At 40.1% G+C, this 22,513-nt stretch overlaps 1 protein-coding gene across 3 annotated transcripts in view; it reads left to right on the forward strand.

The window, feature by feature from the left end:
• The window catches only part of MANBA (mannosidase beta), a 48,211-nt gene that overhangs the window by 9,133 nt on the left and 16,565 nt on the right, over positions 1–22,513 (forward strand). For all 3 annotated transcript variants that reach the window (XR_011140904.1, XM_068941994.1, XM_009689351.2), the window contains exons 4-12: positions 1,257–1,427; positions 4,095–4,218; positions 6,664–6,839; positions 9,809–9,919; positions 13,496–13,647; positions 14,718–14,835; positions 17,785–17,871; positions 18,434–18,601; positions 21,393–21,611. Coding sequence is in view for 2 of the 3 variants with exons in the window: in XM_068941994.1 (XP_068798095.1) it covers positions 1,257–1,427; positions 4,095–4,218; positions 6,664–6,839; positions 9,809–9,919; positions 13,496–13,647; positions 14,718–14,835; positions 17,785–17,871; positions 18,434–18,601; positions 21,393–21,611 (1,326 nt within the window). In the remaining variant the exon portion in view is untranslated. The remainder of the gene's footprint in view (positions 1–1,256; positions 1,428–4,094; positions 4,219–6,663; positions 6,840–9,808; positions 9,920–13,495; positions 13,648–14,717; positions 14,836–17,784; positions 17,872–18,433; positions 18,602–21,392; positions 21,612–22,513) is intronic.

Genomic DNA, 22,513 nt, shown 5'->3' on the forward strand with positions numbered 1-22,513 from the left:
GGAAATCTGGTTTCTTCATGTCTCATCATTTACCATTCTAGCAGATTTCATTGCAGAGGTACTGGACAGAGATGAGAGACCTGGATTCTAATGCCTGGGTCTATGTGACCTGGAACAAGTCACTTAGGTTCTCTGTGACTTAGTTGTGCTATTTATCAAATAAGAAATGTCATGCAGCTTTTAAGAAATTATAATTATTTAATATTTGGAAAGTGTTTAAAGATTACCAACAGTAGGCTCTGTAGAATGGAGAAGTGATTTATTTTATCCTTATTTCTGCAACTTCATTGTGTCACAGATTGTAACGGTTCATGAAACGGCCTTTAGTGTAAAACCAGACTGAAACGTATCAGATTGAGTCTAGGGTTGCTGTGACCCAGACCTCTATGTGGTTCACCTGTTCCACACAAGAAGTACCTCTGCAAGAAAGTCTCTGTGAAGGCTCCTGTGGAGGATGCTATTTTTTACTTTTTTGTTTTCTGCTGTCTGCTGTAGAAGTGAGGCAAGTGCTAGTAGGGTGTTCACAAGTTGGCAAGAAGTGCCAAGACTTGGACTGTCACGAATTAGCACTGTGAGAGAAGAAATGGGTATTAGCCGTTGGAACCATATTGTCTTGATAGCACAGGATGATTACAAAACCGAACATTTGTCCCTCTGTGCAGTCACACTGAAGGGGATGTTGTGAGTTGATGAGGAAGCTCCCAAATGCTTTGCTTGGTGCTGACATGGAATGTATATCTGTGCATTTTAGGGATGGTGTTGGAGAGAGCGTGAAACGTGCCTTTGCAGCCCTTGTGCAAAAGGCAGCTCAGTGCTCTGTGGTAGATAAGCTGACAGCACAGTGTGAGTTGGAAGAACTCTGATGTGGACCAGCTTTCTGAATGGGAACAAAACGTCTTTCTAAAGATTCAGATGAGTTCTGAGTGAGGAAGGAAGGTTAAGAATCTCCTGCCATCCTCATCTTTCAAGCAGTTCTGTGTGTAAGCAGGGTGCCGCAGCCTGCAGTGGAGGCTCAGAGTGGGCAAAGTGCTTTCCCCAGAAAGAGCTCCTTGTATCCGCAGTCTTAATGTACATTTTCTTTTTTCAGCTTAAGAGGTAGCTTTTCTTTTCCTCCAAACCCTGAGCCTGTTGAGGCTGTAGTTCAAATGCCTTTGAATAACATCTGTATGGTATTAAAATCTCAGTGTGACGGTGATTATAAATTTCATAAACAAATGTCAGAGCTGTAATAATTTTGTTCTCTTTTCTTGACCTAGAGCTTTGATATTACCAGCATTATCAAGGAGGTCAATTTTGTTGAAGTCCGTTTCTTATCAGCCATTTCATACGCAGCAGAGCAGAGCAGATGCCACAAAGCATACAGCATCCCCCCAGCATGCCCCCCACCTGTGCAGAAAGGAGAGTGCCATGCTAATTTCATCAGAAAGGTAGGGGCAGAATTGACTGTCTCTGGCTTGAGGCTTGAAAAGAGGAAGTCACCACGTGCTATCCTTACAGATGTATTCTGAAACCTGCAGTGTCTCTGTATTAGTAGGGCATACTTATCATTGCCACTGTCTTCTGCTGCCCCTCCAAGAAACTTGTAATCCAGCATGCTGCTAAATTAAGAGGCATAACAAGGCCAGGCCAACCATATCTAAGTGATAAGAATGTTTAAGAGGCTGTTTTTATCAAGGAGTCAGCAAGGAGACTTGCCGCTAAGAAAGCAGGATAGCAGTGGGAAATGGGTAATCATTACATTTTGATCCACTGGATGGGTTTAGCAATGTATACTGACAGTAGAGTTCACTGTTAGAAATACCAGAGGATATTGCCAAGGCTGTAAAAATCTCAGCCAAGCAGCTTTGTGAGTGTTTGCCATTGCTCATGTGCTGCGCTATTTATACTGGGCAGCTCTGGCATGTCCTGAGAAGCATTACCTAACAGAGGACCTGTTTTCGTCTTATTATGGTGTTGTGAAGTATGACTTATCAGTGCATATTCAGTAAAAACAACAATGTAATGTACAATGAGTGAAGGTCAGAAACTGAATTAAGACATTGCTTCACTGCTGTTAAAACTCAGTCTAGATAGACTATCGTTTGTGTAGCATCTCACATATTTCCGACGGCTTTGCAGCGGTTGGAGATCTGGTGACCTCATTTTGGAATTGCCATTTTTGATTTTTTGCATGTTTGTCACCACTTATATGCCTTTCTTGTTAAGTGACTTTTGGTCTTTTTAAGAAAATCCTTTAGAGCCTCCTCAGAAATGACTAGAATCCTTTTAATATAGAACTGGATCTAATATCCTTTCAAATTTGTTAATGGAGAGGTGGATTTCATGTTTTTCTGGGAACATCCTTCAAGATTAAGTTGCTGTCTTTATTACTACATGATGCTTTTATTTTTAATGCATTTTAGAAAGTTGTTCAGTTCTTCTGAGTCCCTGTGCTGTCTCTACCATATTTCTTAGAAATCAGTGCAGGGAGGAGCTTGACCGCAAGAAGGCACTTGAACAGCTGTAGTTTTATTTATAGAGTGAAAATGGCCAGGAATGATTTTTCTGCTTTACTGAGCTATACCTTTAAACTTGTAAGAAAGTGCCTTAGTGCTCTTCCTCAAAGGAGTTGATTGACTGTACTAGGAAGCTGCTGCAGACATTTCCAAAAACATTTTTCATTCCGAGTATGAGATGACAGCAGCAGAGACGCTACATTTGCAAGTAAACAAACGCACTAGGACATTGCTAAAGTAAGCTGGCAGCTTACAATCTTAAAAGAATGGAGAGCTGTTTACACATCTGAGGTTCAGTATTAAATGCAGTAAATATATCTGAGTCTTAATTAGAATTTGTGGCAAAGCACAAGCCTTTCACTGGTATTGTAACTTAATGGTACAAGTGTAATTTTCTCATGACGCACTGTTCCTCAAGGTCACTATTAAGGAATTGCACTATTCTCTGCAATATTATTAGTGAAACCTGACAGTCTGTCAGTGATAAATTTGTTTATTTTTTTATAAAGGGAAGATTATTTCCAGTCCAGGTTGTTTTCTAAGAATGTATTGTCCCTGTTTTTACACTTGAAATAGGTACAGTGCTTGCTTCCTGGAAGGCTCTTTTGCAACTTGATAGGCAGGCAGGCCGACTCCAGCGAGGCAAAGGATAGGACAGACTTGTGCAATGTGGTTTGCCAAAATTAGTATGCCTTGCCTGTAAGTTATTAGTTTCTAAATTTAGAACTGTAGGTCACTGTACAAGACTTTCAGGAGATCTGTTGTATTTGCTTTGGGGGCTGGGCCTGTGTGAAACTGGGAGGGCAGCTGCCTAGATGTCTTCAGAAGATTTTGTTAACTAGAAATCTGACTAGGTTTAAAAAAGGACTAAATGGAAAGCAATGTAGGTGCTACTCTGTCTGATGAGGATTATTTAATTCTGCCAGTTATTCTGATGGTAGAACCAGAACTAAGCTATTTCTCAACCATGTGTTTGTTCCCTTTGCTTCTGTATGAGAGAAACAGAAAAAGGAAGAAACAGTGAACATGACTAAACTACACAAATGCACCAAACAAACATACGCATCTGTTTCCTTGTATTAATCTTTGGTGTTACTGCAAAAATTAAAGGGTAAAAAATTTTCAGATGTACCTTTGGTTTTTAATTTAATATTGTTTTCTGAAAAATTGTGTTTAGTATTTGTAATGATCAATTTGCTGCTTATTTTGTCTTTTACGTATAAAATTAAATACTGGTCTTAAAGCTAAGATAATTGAGAGTTAATTTGAGAGTAACCTGCTGGCTTGTTTTTTTGATGTTTACTTTTTTGAGGTGGTGAGGTAGGGTGGTGTTTTGCTTTCTCACTAACATGAAATTCTGATATATATGAATATTTCATATAAAATTGTATTTTTCATGTAAGTGCCAGAAGAGTTTTAGTGAAGGAGTAAGAGAAAAATACAGTAGGTTATCCCAAGTTGGTGGAAACTGGAAAAAAATCTTACTTTTAATGCATGGCAATATTTTATTTCTAGATAGCAAATCATTTTTGTTTCTGGAACAGCATAGATTTCTGTGTGAAAATTAGGCAACTGTAACATGATCATTTGGTATTCCAGGAGCAATGTTCCTTTAGTTGGGACTGGGGCCCTTCTTTTCCCACTCAAGGAATCTGGAAAGATGTTAGGATTGAGGCCTATAACCGTTATCACCTGATTTACTTCACTTTGACTCCCTTCTTTGGTAAGCTATATACTTTTTATCGTTGTTTCACCCTTGAAATACAAACCTTTTTATTGTTAGGCTCAATTAACTGACCATTTAGGAAAGGTGCTATTGTTTTATTATGACTATGTATATAGTGCTTACCACAGCACACCCATTTAGGTCTTGAAACAGTGCTTCAGTGTAAACAATAGCGATAAAAGTTGTTAAAATTCAGATTTTTTTTGTTTTGTCTTGAAGGTCCCAGAGCAACTGTAGAAGTTTAATTGTGGTATAACTTAGGTTTGCCCTGATGTTCTGTTTTGGAAGTTTTGTTTTGTTTTGTTTTGTTTTTTACTAGCATGGGTTTTCACCAAGACTCCCGATAAATATGTCTCTCTTTTGTCTCATCTCCATTTAAAACAAAGGCAAAGCTGTTACAGGGAATTTAGCTCCATATTGGGAAGACAAATACACTGTGAGCAGTTTCAAGAGCGCTGAGTTTTCAGGACTTAACATGAAGTTTGAGACAGAAGAGCAGCCGTGCTATGCCAGGATAATTTGTTAAGTCTGCAATAGGAGAGGATAGCCTCTTGCATTGCTGCTACCTAACCTGCCTAACCGGTTTCCTCCCCGACATGGTCTTTGGTTTTCCTCTGCTTTGTCCTGAAGGTCTTGCAGCCAAGCAAAAATAGTTAATTTTCTGTTGAAACTTTCTGTAAAAGGTAATATGCCCCACTGTGGACCACCTGCAAGCTTTCTTTCACCACGTGTTTAAGCCCAGTCTTCAGTGGAGTAAAGGCTAGCACGTGTGTCCTCTGTACTGGGTTGAATTTCACCCCTTGGGAATAGAGTGGTTGTGTGTGAGTCAAAGAGGAATACGTCACTCCCTGGATGCTTTTAAAGCTTCCTGAAATAGCTGCAGGTCTTAGCTAGAATTAACGTGATTGGAATTTCCATGGAAAGCCCCAGCACAGACCGTGTGTGCTGTCTGCAATGTAGTTACTGTAAAAAGGTTTTCTGGTCCCTCCCACATTCCCACAACTCCACCTTCTGGTAGGTGAAATCTTGCTCTCTGGAAAAGTGGAGAGCAGATCGCTTTCATTCAGCAAACAGTGCTTATTAATATTCAAACATAAAATATTTGAAAAATAAAGACTAAGAGAGGAACTTGAATTTAAGCAGCACTTACACTGCTCATCAGATTCGGCGTCATAGCCTTTTGACCACTGAATCTGTAAAGGATTCATTGTTCTTGATTTCTCTGACTAGGCCCCACAGTTCAAGCAGTTCAGGAGTGGGATGGAATTTCTTGGAGGGGAGGTAAAATGTGCTGTAATGTCTGACGCTGGGTGTGTGTTGGGGGTGGGGAGCAGGTTAACCCTTTCAACATTTCTGAAAATAAGTCCTCTCTGGGTAATGCTGGGTGTAATATAACCTTGGGAACACATTCATTGCTCTTAATTTTACAGAAGACAGCCAAGCCACACCAAGGCTGAATGTAATTCTTTGCTTTTGGAAGGAACTCTCTTACTTTCTCTTCTGTGAGGAAGGAGAACTGAAATATATGTATGAGAAGAGAAAGCAAGTAATTAATAGTTGATGTAAACAAAACGTGTCTTAGTTCTAGTTTTCCATGTGTTCTGTGTTTTCTGTTTGATTTGCTTTTGCTTGGCTAGATGTCCATCTGTAATATTTAAAGTATAGGATTAACCAGGCTATGCTTGTAGATAGATAATGTTCAAATTTCCTATTAACTTTAGCAATTACATTAAATATCCTTGACCCTGGCTTGCTTTATTCAGTGAGTTGTTTTGTAAAGGAAAGGACTCTCTGAGGTAACTGTGGAGAGATCTTAGGCAAGCCGTTAACGTGTTTCCTCCAGCACACTTCAGTGGAGGAAGGGACACAAAAGATACAGCCTGTCAAGTCTAGACACAAAGGGCCTAATTCATCCCCAACATATCTCCATTCATTTTGTCTAGTGACTCTGGGATGAATCTGGCTCGTTTTCTGTTAATACTGTTTTTGTTTCATAGACAAAAGTGATTGTACTGCCTTGTGATTACGATCTTTCCCAAAGAAGACCACGTTCATATGAATGCTGACTAAAAGATAATATAATGTCTGTGGGAGTGGGTGGGGAAAAAAACCCTTCCTAATGATAAAGAGTGACTGGTTTCATGTTTTCTGACTTTTGCACAAAACTCCAAAAAGCCCTGGATAGCTCTGCAGTAAAAAAAAGAGTGAGAAATAAAATATCCATCACACTGCGTGGTTCTTTCCTGAGTCAGCCGATGTAAACGCAGAAATCAAGTGCGCTAAACAATGAAGATAAAGTTTGTAGGTCTGGTTCAAATACAGTCTTAAAACTGTTAAATTTAATCTGAGGGTTTTGAATTGTGTCTTTGATGAGTGATCCTGTTAATTAATAGATATGTAAACGTAATTCCTAAATTCTCTTTTTTCTCCCCTTTCACTTAGTAAAGAGTGCGCAGCAGTGGAGTCTTGAAATTGAGTCTATTTTTGATGTAGTCAGCTCCAAGCCAGTTTCAGGTCTTGTGACTGTGAGCATTCCCAAGTTGCAAACGCAGCAAACGTACAGTGTGAAGCTTCAACCTGGAGAAGGCAGCATTGTGCTGCTTGTAAACATCAACAAGGTAAGGTGTTTGTGGGACCCTAGCCAAATACGGAGCGTTTCCCTGGTTTCCAATGTGTCTTGTCTGCCTCCATACTAGTTTTAGTCCTCCCCCCCCTTCCTTTTTTGTTCCTCGCTTTGACAACTGTACTGTGACACTTTCAAGGATAGAAGAACGCTTCTTTTCCCCTCTAAAAATGATTTCTGTGGGGCTACATGGCCCAGTATGCAAAAGTTGATGAACTCTTTCCCTTATCACAAAACAGAAAGATCTCATCATCCCTGGCCACCGTCAAATGAGCTACCTAGGTAAATAACCCTTGGATCTTGTATGTCACTTTCTGTTTACTGTCAGTAGGTATCTTGTCTCCCATGCTATTGTGTACTGGGTTGATTGGGACTAGAATATACTAGACTGTGCTTGGCCCTGTCTTGGCTCTCCAGAGAGAGAGAAGAAGCGTTCCTCAGACCTTGACTGGCAAAAAAAATTGGTGGAAAACTTGTGGAGCTGTGCTTGCTTACGTTGTGCTTGCTTAAGGACAGAATAATTGCAGAAAAGTAAAGGATGCTCTGGTGAGGACAGTCTAGTATTGGTGTACACCTCAGTGCTGAAAGAGGAAAGAAGTTGTCTGCTCACCTTCCGAGGGTGTTGGAAAGCTATCTGATTGGAAAAGTAGCTGGTGGTGCTTTCCAGTGGGAGCCAGTGGCATAACGGGAGCTGTCATTTGCTTTGCTGCCTTTAACAGAGCATAGTTAGATTGGTGGGTGAGCATGGTGGTGTGAGCAGGAACTTTGGGCTTCGACAGGTCTGGCAGTTAATGACATCTGCGGGTCTGCAGTGACCTGTGTATATTTTACTGGCCCCTGCTAATTATCTCTTTTGCTGTGTAGCTCTGCATTTCTTTCCCCATTTTGAATGTATTGGGTATGTATTTCTGCGTTCTCTTGTCGGTTTGAGTAGAGAAAAAACGTCTGTTGAAGGCAAACAGTTCATTTAGGTTCTCATGCGCACACTCAGCTGCTTGCATGCTTATGTGCTTTGTTTTCTTTTGAGACAAAATTATAAAAACATACAAACATAAAATTGTTGTTACTATTGTCATTTGACATGCAAGTTACATGTGCAATTACAAATACCCCGTTTTCATTTACAAATGATTGTTAGTCTCCGCTTAGCCTTTTCAGGGATTACATTAAACAAGCACTGCGATGTGAGACTTCTAGAATGTTTTTGGTTCATTTTTGTCACCCCACCCACAACCTCAGAATAACTCTGTTAGTGATGTATGAGTGCAAGTTTGTGAGGAAACGCTCCTTCAGAGCAGAGGCAACAATTCTTTATTATTCTTTGTACACAAAGGGCTTTGCTGCGTGAATTCACAGCAGCTGATTTTACGAGAAGCCCTACAATGTGTTCGCATGTATCGATGAGTGTGACAGAGCTCTTACTCTGTGTAACAGACTTGCGTGGTGCATGTTAAATAGAGAGACCTCACCAGAAATTTATTCCTAGTTGAGAGCTTATTACAGGCTATGTTGTGAAGTCGGTGGATGTTTGGATGGTGTGTACTGCCTGAGATGCGTAGCAGTCTTCCTGCAATCGCCACACAAAGTGCTGTATTGCTAACGTGACAACATTTTGCTTCTCAGCTAATGGTGAGCATGGGGATGACATCATTAGTGGCCAATGAGACGCTCCATCCATGCTCAGCGGCTGCAAAAGCCTCCTCGTTGTGTAAGCATACACTGATTTTTGTGCTTCCGTTTGTATCGCTGCCACATAAGGATTAGCCCTCCTGTACAAGCAGTTAACGATAATTGCAGATCACGGAAGCTGAAATGTTAGTAGATATATTAGTGCTTATGTCGGAGTATGGCTACAGCAAAAATATTGTTGCACAGCTCTCTGGCCTCATTTTATTTGAACAGGCTGAGGCGCTCCTTACGTGACTCTATTCAGCAGGGATCCATCCATTGTTTAATTGCATGCATTATTGCTTTCTTTCCACGATTTTTGTATTGCGCACTCAACTGACAAATTTTGACGATAGGACTGAGCAGCAGAAGCACGCTATTGGAATGTAGACATAACTATAGGAAATCCATTACATAAATGTTACTGTATGTGACTAAGTCATACTATCATCCTAGAGGTAGGTTTTTTGTATTTGTAAAAATTAGCTTGATAGCGTACTGATGAGATGAGTAAAAACTAGAGACAAAGCAGAAAACACTGAAAAGAGAGAATGAAACTTTCTTTGACTTTAAAGCTTGACATAACTGAAACAATCAGTGTGGTTGCATATTACCCATGATCACAGCTGGAAAGTGTCACCTCTGTATACTGAATATTGCGTATGATAGATAAAAGGAGCAATTAGAAAAGGCAGAAATAGGAAGAAGGTGCTAAACAAACGCCTGATGATCAATGGGAATTGCTATTTTTATTACTAATGTTTTATGGTGCCTGGAAAAGATCCAGTCATGTGCTATATGACTGTTATTTGGTGCCAATCCCTCCATAGTGCCTAGGGGCTAAACAAGAATGGCTCCCCATCACAGTGGTCAGAGCTGGGATCTACCTTCTTCCTTGGAAGCCTGCAGTGTAGATGGACTTAGAAGGGGGATGGGTGTAGTACAAAGGCTAGTGAACAAGGTCTATCGTAAGACTCAGATTTTTAAATTTTGGAGGAATATTAAGTCAGCGTACCTCAGCTGAGGGATAATGACTGGATGTGTGCAGACACGTACTCGTGGCCCATTGTGGACACAAGATGAAGTGACAGCTTGAACCTCCTAAGAAGAAATCATACTTTCTCTATGGTGTAAATACTTTTACCCCACAGGTGCAGCTGGCTGAGAGATCCCAGGTGCCATAGCTCAGCTGAGGCACTTAAACTCATTAGGCTTGTAGTAATTCACTCAAAAGTGTCTGAGTGTTATGCCTCATTTCATATGTATTGCTCCGACCCTCTTTGTTGTATGTTCTAGAGTGCTACAGTAGAGACTTGGTGGCCAAATGGACATGGAAAACAAACTGGATACAACGTGACAACGGTTTTCATCATGGAGGCAGGATACAAGATTGAGAAGTTTTCAAAGGTGAGCCCTTCAGCTTGGTTACAGCTGGCAGTGCACTGATGTTAGGACACCTGCTCTGCATGGCAAGTATCTAGAACTCTGGGACATTTTGCTGGTTTGTAATATGCATGTGCGGATATTAATGAGAAATAAAAGTTTTCTAATGTCACAATGCATATTTACTAAACTGTTTTCTGGCAGCCCTAAGCTGTGTAAACACTTTTGCTTGCATTCAGACTGGAAGATGGCTTATAATTATGTGGAAATCTCAGAAAAGGTGTTTACTCTTTCTTAATTTTTCTGCCTTAAGAAAGAAAAGCACTCTTTGACTTGACATATGATATTGATGGTTTTGCGTCATGTACTGAAAAGTACTTCTATATTTATATCGATTTTGTGGAGAGGGAAGTTTGTTTATTACTGAGATTTTTCTGAGTTTGTTTATTTTCTGAGATATTTAAAAATATCGTGGGATAGGGCATACTTTTTAAAAAGCTAACGTAGCTTCATTTATTAGACTATGATACATGTGCTTCATGTTTTAGAGGAGCATAACATCTTATATATGACCACTAAAGTAGTATTTAGGGATGTTTGTGGAAGGGGGTCCTGGAATGCGCTGGCTGTATAACTCTCTGTGCATTGTTTACTAAGAAGCCTAGAAGAGGCGATCATCCATTGAAAAAAATCATACAAATTCGAGTGGGCCTCTCATGCTATCAGCATGTAGAAACAACCAAGGAAATGTATGCATTTATTAGGTGGTTCTGATGTGTATTGCCTTACTAAACGCTAATCTGCTCACCAGGCTTCTGAAACTGCTATTCTTTGTAACATTTGTTCTTGTGAAAAATCCTGTGAAAGCCAGTAGCTTCTGAAGTCCTAGTCTTTACAAAGTTTCCTCTGTGTGCTGCAAGACTGGGAGAAATGTTCGGGTACTTGGGGAGCAGGATCTGTCAGTCAAGCAGCCAGGTTTCAAAGTGGCCAAACTCTGTTGTCAGTGGTCAGCCAGAGTCAGAAAGTCGCCTAACCAGGTGTGCTAGATCCCAGCTGCCTTCCCCAGCACTCCTCTTGCCCCCCATGGCAGAAGGGAGCTGCTGTAGGAACAGGAAGTGGTGCTGTGTTGCCAGGTTGACCCCTGGGGAGCGATGGAGTGGGAGCACAAACACAGTGAACCCTAGAGGCCTGGGAACGTGAGATGCTGCTGAGAAGCTGTTCCCTGCTCTCGTGCTTAATGGGTGGCCCTGGCTGGGTGTTTCAGATTGCCTCAGATTTGGCCAGTTGCATGAGTTCCACTTGAGCGTGAATAAAGCGATATCGCATTACTTCTATTGGTAGTGTAAGTGCTCTGTTACAGATGCACTTTGAGACAGTCCCAACCCTGCCTGATGGCCTCTATTAAGAGGACCTCCTAAATACTTTGGGAACCCTGACTATAAATCCCATTCCTTTTTTGTGGCACAAAAAAGAATCATGCTGGAGACTGAGGAAGTTTTTCTCCAGAAAATTGAATTCACTGGAGTAAGGTCAGAAGTTTGTTAGCTAGTGTAGTATAGCACTCATAATGTGGTGGTTCTTTAGTAGCCTTCAGTATTCAGGGGAACTGTGAAAGCTTTAATGAAATATTGGGCATTTTGTTCAAGTTTTCATGCTAAAATAAATATGCAAAAATAACAAATTATAGGAATAGGTGGGAAATTCCTGTCCTAAAGCTAAATTCATCATGCTGTTCTGTGCTCAGCGGACCCAGTGTACAGCAGGATCACAGTAGGAAGAAAGCTCTCCTCTGCACACCTCTATGTGCACAGAGATACTGGACAGGAGTCAAGTGCCCTCTCAGTGATCTGATTTTGTAGCTTTTCTTTAGCTGGGAATTTCTTTAGTAACACAGAGGCTGAGCCCCACTTGCCAGTAATCCACTGTTGCTCCTGGGACAATACTGTAAAACACTGCAGCACTTGGGGCAGGTCCCAGATTTTTCCTTCTATATCTGTGTTCTGGTCATTGACATGATGCAGAGGGGGTTAGTCTGAGGTCAGTGATCTCTAGTCTCCACTTGGGCATCTAGTTGGTCATGTGCATTACCTCTGTTTGGGGGTCTAGTTAATCATTGTCCAGCTGACTAAGAAACGCCGAAGGGGAAGCGAGCAGAGCAGTGATTTTCTTTGTCTTTTCCCACCACTGGAAATAAGTTTCTGTCCATCTGCGTGATTTTTGATAAGCTGAAAAATATAAAAACACAGTCAGGCCGTGGGATTGCTCACTTCCCTTTTAAATTTCAGCCTTGTTTGATGTGTGAAATAGATAATTACATTTAGAATTACATAGAAATATATTTTCGTCTTAAAGGCAGGTATATAATTTGTGCTCCACTAGGTTAATTTTAGCTTGGTGTACTTGTTTCGAGTGTAGCTTATGATGGAGAGCTGTCTGTGCTCTACAACCTGACCTTTTGAAAAGGCATAGCAAATAGTCATTTGAGGGAGGAGTGGTTGCTCGTTTAAGGGGAGCCTAGAAAAAAACAGATTCCTGCCCTCCAAACCCAAACTTGTTGTTTGGAGTGTGTTGGCTGAAATTCCTCATTTGCTTTGCTTCTCTTTATTTAATTTCCTAGCTTTCTGCCTGTGGTAATGAGTAACAGGTACCAGAAGGAAAAAGAGTTTTCTTTCCAGTCTGGATAAGTTGAAGTGGAACAAGGATTCAGGAGAAAAAGAAGCCTAGGATCTCCTTGGATGAGACGCATTCCATAATATTTTGCAGCTGCACAGGCACCTAAAATGGCAGCTGCTCTCCATCTGCCCTGGGACAAGTGGAGAAGACACCTCTGCAAATAAGAGTTCAGAGCAAAGTATTACTGCAGTCAGCTAACTGCTCTCTTGTGACTGTGCCTTTATCTGGAATGACCTTTAACACCTTACACAGAGTTAGTGGTTATTTAGCTGAACTGGTCTCTGTGAAACCTTACTCCTGAGTATACTGTGTACAAATACAGCTGTGATGGCCAGAGGGGCCTTCACTTCCTGTCCAACATTTGTACTTGAATGCATACTTCTTTCCCTTTATTTGCCCTACCTGTTAAAAAGATGTCACTTCAGGAAACAGAAAAGCGGCACATTTTGTTTTTACTGGATCAGCTGCAAGCTAAGCATTCAGAGAAAAGACTTACCATAAAGTTCCTGCAGTCTCATTCCATAAGGAGAGAATTGCAGATTAAACGCTGACTGTAATTTAATGCAACCTCTGTATTCCTCTCACTGGTCTCCAACTGGACTTTTCATTGGATTCTGCAGCAAAAGGACGTGTTTGTGCTCCTACATGTGCACTTGTGCTTATGCGCTCTTTCTCTTTCTTTCTCTCTGTGTCTCTCTCTGCTCTTAATATGATAGTAACTTTTAAAAGTGGGTAGGTTTATCAATAGGACTTTTTTTTAGCCCTGTTACAGTGCATTTTAACCAAGCAGGAATTTAGAGATGAAACCATGTCTTGATTTCCTGACATACTGTAAGTTGTTAGCATTCAATTGGATTACTTTCATCATGGTTTTCCTAATACTTGTTCTTTTTGTCTGCTTTAAACCCAAGTTTCATGTCTTCACAGGCCTATTTTCGGACAGTAGAACTTGTTCAGGATCCTATTCCTGGGTCACCAGGTCTCAGTTTCTACTTTAGAATCAACGGCCGACCCATTTTCATCAAGGGCTCCAACTGGATACCAGCAGATTCTTTCCAGGACAGAGTGACCTATGAGACGTAAGCCACATTTGATGTCCTCTAAGGAGAAAGGATCGCCTTTACCTGATTCTCTACTGAAGGATAGTTTTGGAGGCTGGGACTTCTTTGAAAGTCGGACACTAATTGTTGTGGGCCGGGGCCCTCAGAATAAGGGCTTAATTATTAGTAATAGATTTGAGTGATGTTCAAGGCAGTATTCAAGTGTTACAGGGCTACTGGCATTTCAGATTGTCCTTAGGGATGATCCTCAGGCTGTCTCGTTGTAGTGCCTGGGACATGCTCACTGGTACTCGGAGGCTGGGGACCTGGAAGTGCATTTCAGCAATATCCTAACCCACCTAGTGCAGGGAGATGTAAGTGCAAACCAGTGTTTTTTCCTCTTCCTATCTTGCTCCAGCTTCCTTGGATTTCACTGACAGGGCCCCATAGGTGCAGGTGGGATGGAAGCCTTGTTTTGTACGTTGACTAGCTCTCCTTGTTCCAGATAGTTGGGGAACCTGGACACTGGGCATACCACAGTATGCATCCGTATGCAATTTAGAAGCAGGCGAAAGGAATAAAGAAGAATTAATTGGATTTGAATCCCTTAAAGTGGGATTCAGAGTCCCAGAGTCTTTCTCCTCTTCTCCCTTTCTCACTATGCATTGTGGAATGTGGGTAGAAGGTATGGATTTCTGAATGTGTTTAGAAAAAGTTTGAGAGAGCTTGAGCTCACGATTGATATTTAAAGCAAGTAGTATCTTAGGAGAAAAGAGCTACCTAATTAACAAAATGCAATATTTGTAAATCTGGTCCTGCAAATACTTCTGTAAAAGCACATACTTGTATGTGCCATCCTATCTGTTTTGTAAGTGATAACAGGACCAAGTATCTTCTGTGCAGAAATTGTTTTTTGAGATTTCTGTGCAGACGTGTGCAGACTTAGAAGGTATCAAAAATGGCCGGTTTCTGTTGGAGTTAAGCCTTGGATTGTGCTAATGATGAACGTTTGGGGTTTTTTTTTTTTTTTTTTTTTGGTATAACCTGAGAAACCCATAAGTGATGTAGTTTCACAAAACTTGTATTAATCTTCTTTTTGTATTTGACAGATTACGGCGACTCTTGAAGTCTGCAGCAGATGCTAACATGAATGCACTTCGGGTTTGGGGAGGAGGAGTATATGAGCAAGATGAATTTTATGATATTTGTGATGAACTAGGAATAATGGTAAAAAAAAAAATAGAGATCATGTGCTTAAAAAACTGTCAAATTGTAAATAAAAATTACCTAGTGAACAAAGTAAGAGAATTAATATATAAGTTCTGGCTATCTTTCTAAAGGATATAATGGAGTAGAAACCTGAAAAGTCAGCTCAGCCTGGTTTTGTGTGTGTGGGGGGGGTGTCTGTTCTTGTTTGTTTACTTTTTGAGCAGTTGCTTATTACTGAGTCTGTTGAAACCAGCAGTGATGTTCTGGAGTCTTTATATTAGAACTCCAGCTTGTATTTTAGCCTTATAACTAAGGCTGCAACCCTGTGCCCTTACTTCTCCGCACCACCCTTTGCATCCCCTTCCTTTCTTCCCCACTGTCTTCTCTTGTATCTTTTACGTTTCCCAGAATCAGAGTTACAGACTCATGCCTTTAACTCACCGTCTCCTATCCCTTTTCAGACCCAAACTCTTATCTTTGCATACTCTACCTCTTCCCCCAGTTCTGCCTTTCCTACTTCCTGGGGAGAGAATGAAAGAAAAAATGGATGGCTGACAGACTAGTACTAGTGATGTCACTTGATACAGAAAGATGTTTACACTGTAATGATGATCACATTATAAGAACTTTTGTAGATTATAGGCCTGAAGTAGGCATCAACAGGGACTTGCAACACTCAGTCCGTTAGTTGTGAAACAATAAAGGAGCGCACAGAGGGGGTGTTATTCTCAAGCTCAACTAATACTCCCCTGCCCCCCAACTGCAGCCAGGCTGTGGGGCCCCTGTAGCTGTGTTTGGTGCTTACTCACGTGAGAACAGCCCTGCTGAAACATCCGAGTGCTCGAGCATACGCCTGAGATTGAGCAAAGGCCTTGCAATCTGACCTCCATGAGGATTTAAGGCCTGCTATATTTGAATTTTGTGCTTTTAGACAGCTCTGAGTAATCAAAGCGCTAAGGAAGGAGGTCGTGCTTTCCCTGCTGTGGAAATGGATTTTATTTCTTTAAAAGTATTTTTTCCTTTACAGCAGTATAGCTGAAACAATTTTTTTTGCTCCAACTTTCTAGAAAAAAAATTTAACTTGGCCTGAGGCCAAGCGTGGAAGGCCTCACCCAAAGGGACGTTTTGAACAAGCTATAATTGAGTATAAATGTAGCTGTAAGGGGAACACCTGCTGCAAACACTGATGATCCTAGATGAGTACCTTTGAATATATGAGCTTGGAGGCACATGTTAATAAGTTTGGATGAAATAATGACTAGATGAGTGAACGCCAAGTTGCATCTGCTATTAAAATCCCAAGGAGTGGGTTTGGTCTTACGCCCTGTACAAAAACAGGGAAACGATATATTGTGATTTTTTAACTAGGGAATCAAAAATTGATATATTTCTGCCTTCTGCTGTCTGTGCTTGGTGGGTGGAAAAAAAAAGAAAAAGATGTTACATCTATTTTAGTCATCAGAATGAGTGCCCTGATTTTCAGGGCTTCTGAGTACTTGTATTTCTTTCTCTTTTGACACTTGGCATCTAAGTAGGCCGCTTAGATCAGTGCCTGTGCAGTGATCAATGCAAGATTTGGATCTTATTTAGCAGCCGAAATAGCAAGAAGATGCTGCAAATTTGACCCTTATTCTGGGGAGCGGGAACCGTAAATGTTAGAGACTTTTGGTTATGTTTCTTCTGATGGCCTTGCAAAGGCATAAAAATGTTTCTGAGTCAAACTGTGCTGAAGGGAAAACAGTGATGATTCACTGAGGGAAATAGAATTTCTTTTCATACAGAGTTTTGACTCCACACAATTGCTGCAGGGTTCTGAATAGTTCCTTAGTGATAGCTTTGCGGATAGCTTAGTGGTCCTGTTAGACCTTTACAATTAATGACTCCGTTCCCTCCCACTGACCTATTCCCTATCTTCGGTTTTCTTAGTGAATGGTACACTGAAAGAAAGAGTCATGGAAAAGCAGTTTCCTACTGCAAGTGCCCAACTGCGTGAAGATCTTGGTTGATTCTCTCTCTTATTTGTGTGGTACGGTGTTCGGAAAAGTGTAATCTGCTGGGGAAGACTCGCCCCTTTAGGTTCATGTGCCCCTCAAAGTGATCTTTCTGTTAATATTTGTAAGATAGACAGGACTTTCTAAAAATGTAAATTTAAAAAAAATAGAACCTGTAAAACAAAGAATCTTATCCATTTTATTAGGCTGCTTCGTTCCCCTTTTTTTGTAATTCTTTAAGATGCAGATGGAGTTTACTGTTGAGTCGAAAGGCTCGCTTTTCTGTAGTTGTACCTACTTGATCTTTCTTTGATGAGAAAGATCACTGTGCTGTTAGAGGATCTACTTTGTTTCTTCCCTTCTAACTGGGTGAGATCCGTTGTGTGTGTGTTCTTGTTTCTTGAGTGTTTTTTTTTTTAACATCAGTTTTCAAATTTGCTATGGAGGTATTTTGTTAGAAAGTACGCTTGGAGCTCTGTTAAGTGTGCTCAATACCGCATCAGAGGAATTATTCCTTTCATTAAGTACTTGGGATTTGTTGTTAAACGTGTAAAATAAGCAGTAAATATAAAATTGTTCTTTTCAGCTAGAGACTGTCCCACGTTCAGGTGTGAGCAGGGCATGCTTTCTAACTATTCTGTTGAAACCCATTGAGATGCATCTTACTGAGAGGTGTTCCACTGATCATTGAAGGCTGGCAGGGTCTTGTTTCTAAGGATAAATAGCTTATAATTCTAATATTCAGGAAAATCCCTATGGAGTGTGTGCACCCTGAGGGCCTGTGGAGAATGCGATTGTGTTAGTGATGCTTTTCAAGTATCACTTGAATTATCATTAAAAATTCTGGCATCATTCTTTTTGAGACAAATAATTTCTGCCTGAAAAAAGGATTGTGCATCCTGAAAATCATGTGTTATTCAAGTATGGAAAATGATTTGCTAACAGATCTTTGTATTTTCTTTCTTTTGCCCTGCAGATTTGGCAGGATTTTATGTTTGCATGTGCGCTGTATCCAGCTGATCAGAATTACTTGGAATCTGTAAGAGCAGAAGTTACTCATCAGGTGTGTTGTCTGTTTGTGTCTACGATCTGTTTCCCATTAGCTAGTAAGATTTAGGTTTGCAAAAATGTTTATTTGAAGGTATTTGTTAGTGTACGCTTAGGTAGCAGGCACAAAAACTTTACCTGCTACGTCGTCTTTAACTCGCTCATGGGAGTGGCAGCCAAGCAGAGGTGCAGGCCTTCCTCATCTCCAAACTGCCCTCCTTTCAAGGGTGTTTGATTAGGAGCACTCACTGAGAGACTGAGCTCAGGGCTCAGCAAGGTGCTGTAGCACAGCGTTCCCCCCCAGCATGGGGCTGAGTAGATGGGGGTGGAGCTAACAGTGCACGTACGGTAGATGTAGGTCAGTATATTAAAACTGTGGCTCTTTGTAAATGCACATGACAAATGTTTGAGCCTGATTTGGAGCTGGGGGGATGGTGAACAGTGTGAATAAAAGCACGTGAATTGCAAGCTCTCGGACTTGTAATTCAAGGAGTAGTAAAAGCTTGCTTGCTTGTTTGTTTGTTTGTTTGAAGGGAAGTAATTTTGCTTGACTTCTGAAACTATGATGTGTATTTCAGGTAAGGCGGCTGAAATCCCATCCGTCAATTATTTTGTGGAGCGGCAACAACGAAAACGAAGCAGCCATTGCAAGCAACTGGTTCTCTATACCTTACGCTGACAGAGGAGTCTATATCAAAGATTATGTGATGCTTTATGTGAAGAACATCCGAGAAATAGTTCTTACTGTAAGTGATTTCAAAAAATTAAGAGGGCATATGGTTTAGCAGAAGGTTTTAATGTAAGCAATTTGAGCAATTTGTGGGTTTTTTTTTTTTCCTTTTCCTTTTAGGAAACAAAATATAGAATGTTATTGAGGAATTGCACTTCCCAAGCTCATTTAAAGAATTTTTAAAACTGAAGAGTAATCCACAAAGTTAAATAAACCAAAAAGAACTTAATGTATTTATTGTTCTGTGATAGGTAAAGAAGACCTGAAAATTTAGCAGATTTTGCTTTTCTTCTTTCTCCTTTTTTTTTTTTTCTTTTCCTTCCACAAATGCCTTTGCTTGCACTGGACCAAAAACTTCTTGCCCATTAATTAATTTACCTAGATGGTCAGATCTCCTTTACCATGATTTTTGTTGAAGGATACCTTAAGAAGGTGTCCTTCAGGCCTTTTAATAGCAGCTGAAGAAATGCATAGAGACAACATTTCTCCAGTGTGCTCTTCCAGTATTTGACTTAAGTGTTTGGCTTAAGCAGGTCAAAGAAGAGCTGCACTAAACACAATTCTTCTGGTGCTCTTTGGTCATTGTATTGTTTTTTGAGGAAAAACAGGCTAAACATGTTTTACAGTATAGGAAGGCACAATAAAATATTTGAGACAAGACTTGCATTTCCTCATTATTTCATGGAGTCTACTTTTAACTAACTTTTATTTGTATATGTTGAGTGAAACTGATTTGAAAATCCCAATTTGATATTGCATAGCTAGACAGGGTTTAACAAGCATAATGCTTGAACGCCAGGGGAATATTCTGAACTTCCCTGTTAGCTGAGAGCGATGTGAAATAAGGAAATGTTGTGAAACTCATATTTTGTCCGATTAGAACTTACTGCTCTAGCAAGAAAGCATGCGTTTTTGTTAACCTAAAAAAAATGGCCTTTTCTCTACCCTCTTATACCGCATGACATTGTAGACTTTAGAATATGATAATACTAGTCTAATCTCTGTCCTTTTCAGGATGAGATATATTTCATATCTTGGGGGCCCTGTGACCAGAATTTTTCCTGCACTAGGCCAGACAGTCACTATGTAGATGATAGATAGTGATGTTACTGGTTGTTATTGCGGGCTGCTGGCATTGTCAGAGTAGTTGTAGTCTGAGAATTCAGTAGTCCCATTACTACCTGGAAAGGTAGAGGTTGGAGAAGCAATAAAAATGAGGCACAATTTTGAAAGAACCTGCTAAGAGGGATGCTGTTCTTGCGCCTAGTAAGCTCAAAGGGCTAATAACTTGACTAGTATCTGCATTTTAAGTTCCTATTCTTCATGTCTTGTTAATATCTTTACTTTTTGTTTTGTTTACAGTTACAGTACGTGTTCATCTATACTTCGTGTAAATTGGGACAGTCTTTCTTTTTGGTCCCTTGGATGTATTTGCTTGCAACTTTTAATAACACTGTCTAATATAGAAGTTAATCCTGAACTATTTATCTAACCTGTCTCTAAACATGCTAGTATGAAAACAGTTCCGCATTCTAAATATTAATACTGTTTGAGAACCAGGATATTAAACAGGAATATAGATATTTGTATTTCAGTTTTTTGAACAAAGTTATTTGTGAAAGTACGCTGTGCAGTATCTGTGATCGCTTGCATGAGTTTGCTTGACAGTGCATGTGTAGCAAAGTGGTGTGTTCTGGTTTGATGTTGTTTTTTGGTTATTGTTCACTTGTGCGGTGTTGCTGTTCAGCAGAGACCTTCCTTTATTTTAAACCCGTAAGTTAACTGTTTTTGAGGGCCAGAAGGAACTATACAGTGACATAGTCTAAGGTCCTGTGTTACGCAGGCCAGCAGAGGAAACGTGTAACTACCGGCAGAACTGGACTGTATCATTTAAAAAGGCTTCCAAGTCTGATCTAAAGACTTCAGGGAATCCAGGATATCCTGTAGTAAATTATTTTAGCTGTTATTTATCCATGTGTTTAAAAAAAAAAAAAGGGGGGGGGGCACATGCCTAAGTGCTTTGCTGCATTGGAGCTGTAGCTTGTGACTGTGGCAGCTCAGGCCTTTATCCTACTACAAGTAGGGTGCTGAATGAATTATACCTGAAAAGGATTCCTTTCTACTTTGTAGGATTCTGATAAAAGATTTAGTATAGTAATGAGGCTATAAATATAGGCAACTCTGAATGATTTGAACTGTAACCCTTCTAATAGTCTCATCTAGCTTAACATGCAGAGCCAGCCAAAATGACAACCTGCAATGCTACCGTGCAGGCGTTACTAGCAGAACACCTTGGCTTCGTGAGAACTAAATTCAGGTGACTGCCTAATAAGAAAGGGGAAAAAAATATCATGGCTTTGTCACTGCAAAGATGCTGCAGAAGTAATCATTTCCCTAGAGGGAAGAAGTCACAGTACTCAAATATTAATGATTCTTGAGTTTATTTTTCACGAGACATGCTTTAAATAGCGTTCATTAAGAATTTAGAACCATATAAAGATAGAAAATCTCTTGATGGGAGGAGAGAATCCCTTAGAACAGCAGAGCAAACGATATTATGCCCGGCTATCCTCCAAGTACAGGAATAAGAAACTAATTAAACAGGTGAAAATGATGAATGTCAGAATACAAAAGGAGAATGTTTCTTAGGTGTGCCTCAGAAATTTGGCAAAGACATGTTCTCCCCCCGCCCCCTCCATTTTCAAAATGTAGACTAGATATTGAGATGATAAAAAATGAATCACTTTCAGGGGTTGTGACTTTGTAGGGTTTAAAAAAAATTTTTTTTTTTTTTAAATAAATCCCAGGAAGATAAGAGTCGTCCTTTTATTGCGTCCAGCCCCACAAATGGCTTGGAGTCAGTTGAGGAAGGTTGGCTCTCCCAGAATCCTTACGATACGCACTATGGTGACACTCACTTTTATGACTACAGCAATGACTGCTGGGACTGGACGTTGTATCCTAAAACTCGTTTTGCTTCGGAATATGGATTTCAGTCCTGGCCTTCCTTCAGTACACTGGAAAAGGTAAGGCTGGGCTTCCAAACTTTATTATCCCTTTTGTTCTCATTTAGCGAGGGCAGTAAATCTCTTCCCAACAAACTACAGTGTCACAGCTGTAGTTGGGATCATGTATTATTAGGTCTGGTAGGGGATAGATGGGATAGGAGGGTGTGTTTTGGTGTTTATGGAGGGGATGAAGCTGAACTATTTCTCTCCTTAATATTAGGTGTATTTACCTTGATGTTGCAAGAGGAGCCAATTTTAATACCATCAGTCATGTTTTATTATGGTTGCCGTTATAGCAACATCAGAGAACAGTGTTACAATTTTCTTGTAATTACCTGTGTTTTAAAAATTGTTTCTCCTTTCCTAACCAGTAAATGACAGTTTTTTGAGCTCTCTGGATGGAGAAGCTTGTATTTATGGAAATGTTAAAGCACTTACTGTTCAACCCTAACTACTAACGTAATTCCAAATTTACCCCCTTACGCATGGCTTCCTCCTCCATTGGATGCATACCAACAAATACATAATGTTGTGGCTTGCTACAATAAAAAACAGGTGGTCGTGCCAGGTAAATGAGGCTGTGTTATGAGACAAGTAGCTTAATATTAATTCTATTTAATATATAGCTTGGTTTTGATTCCCTAACATCTGTTTTCATGGACTGTGTCTAAGGGTACACGTGCGTTTAGAAATGAAAGAAACACAACACCTGCTGAATTGTGCTAAATTCTGAAATATATTGATTTTTATCATTTTTACCAATTTCTTAACTCATATGTAAAACAAATAAAAAAAATTATTCTCGGGAATTTTTGTCTCCTGTTAAATTTAGGTACTGGATACTCTACCTTATTTATCTAGTTGGAGCAGAGTTATGCTGTTTGTCTGTCTGTCTGTTCAGTCAGCATGTTGAGATTCAT

Source organism: Struthio camelus, chromosome 4 (assembly GCF_040807025.1).
Source record: "Struthio camelus isolate bStrCam1 chromosome 4, bStrCam1.hap1, whole genome shotgun sequence".
NCBI classification, from domain to species: Eukaryota; Metazoa; Chordata; class Aves; order Struthioniformes; family Struthionidae; genus Struthio; species Struthio camelus.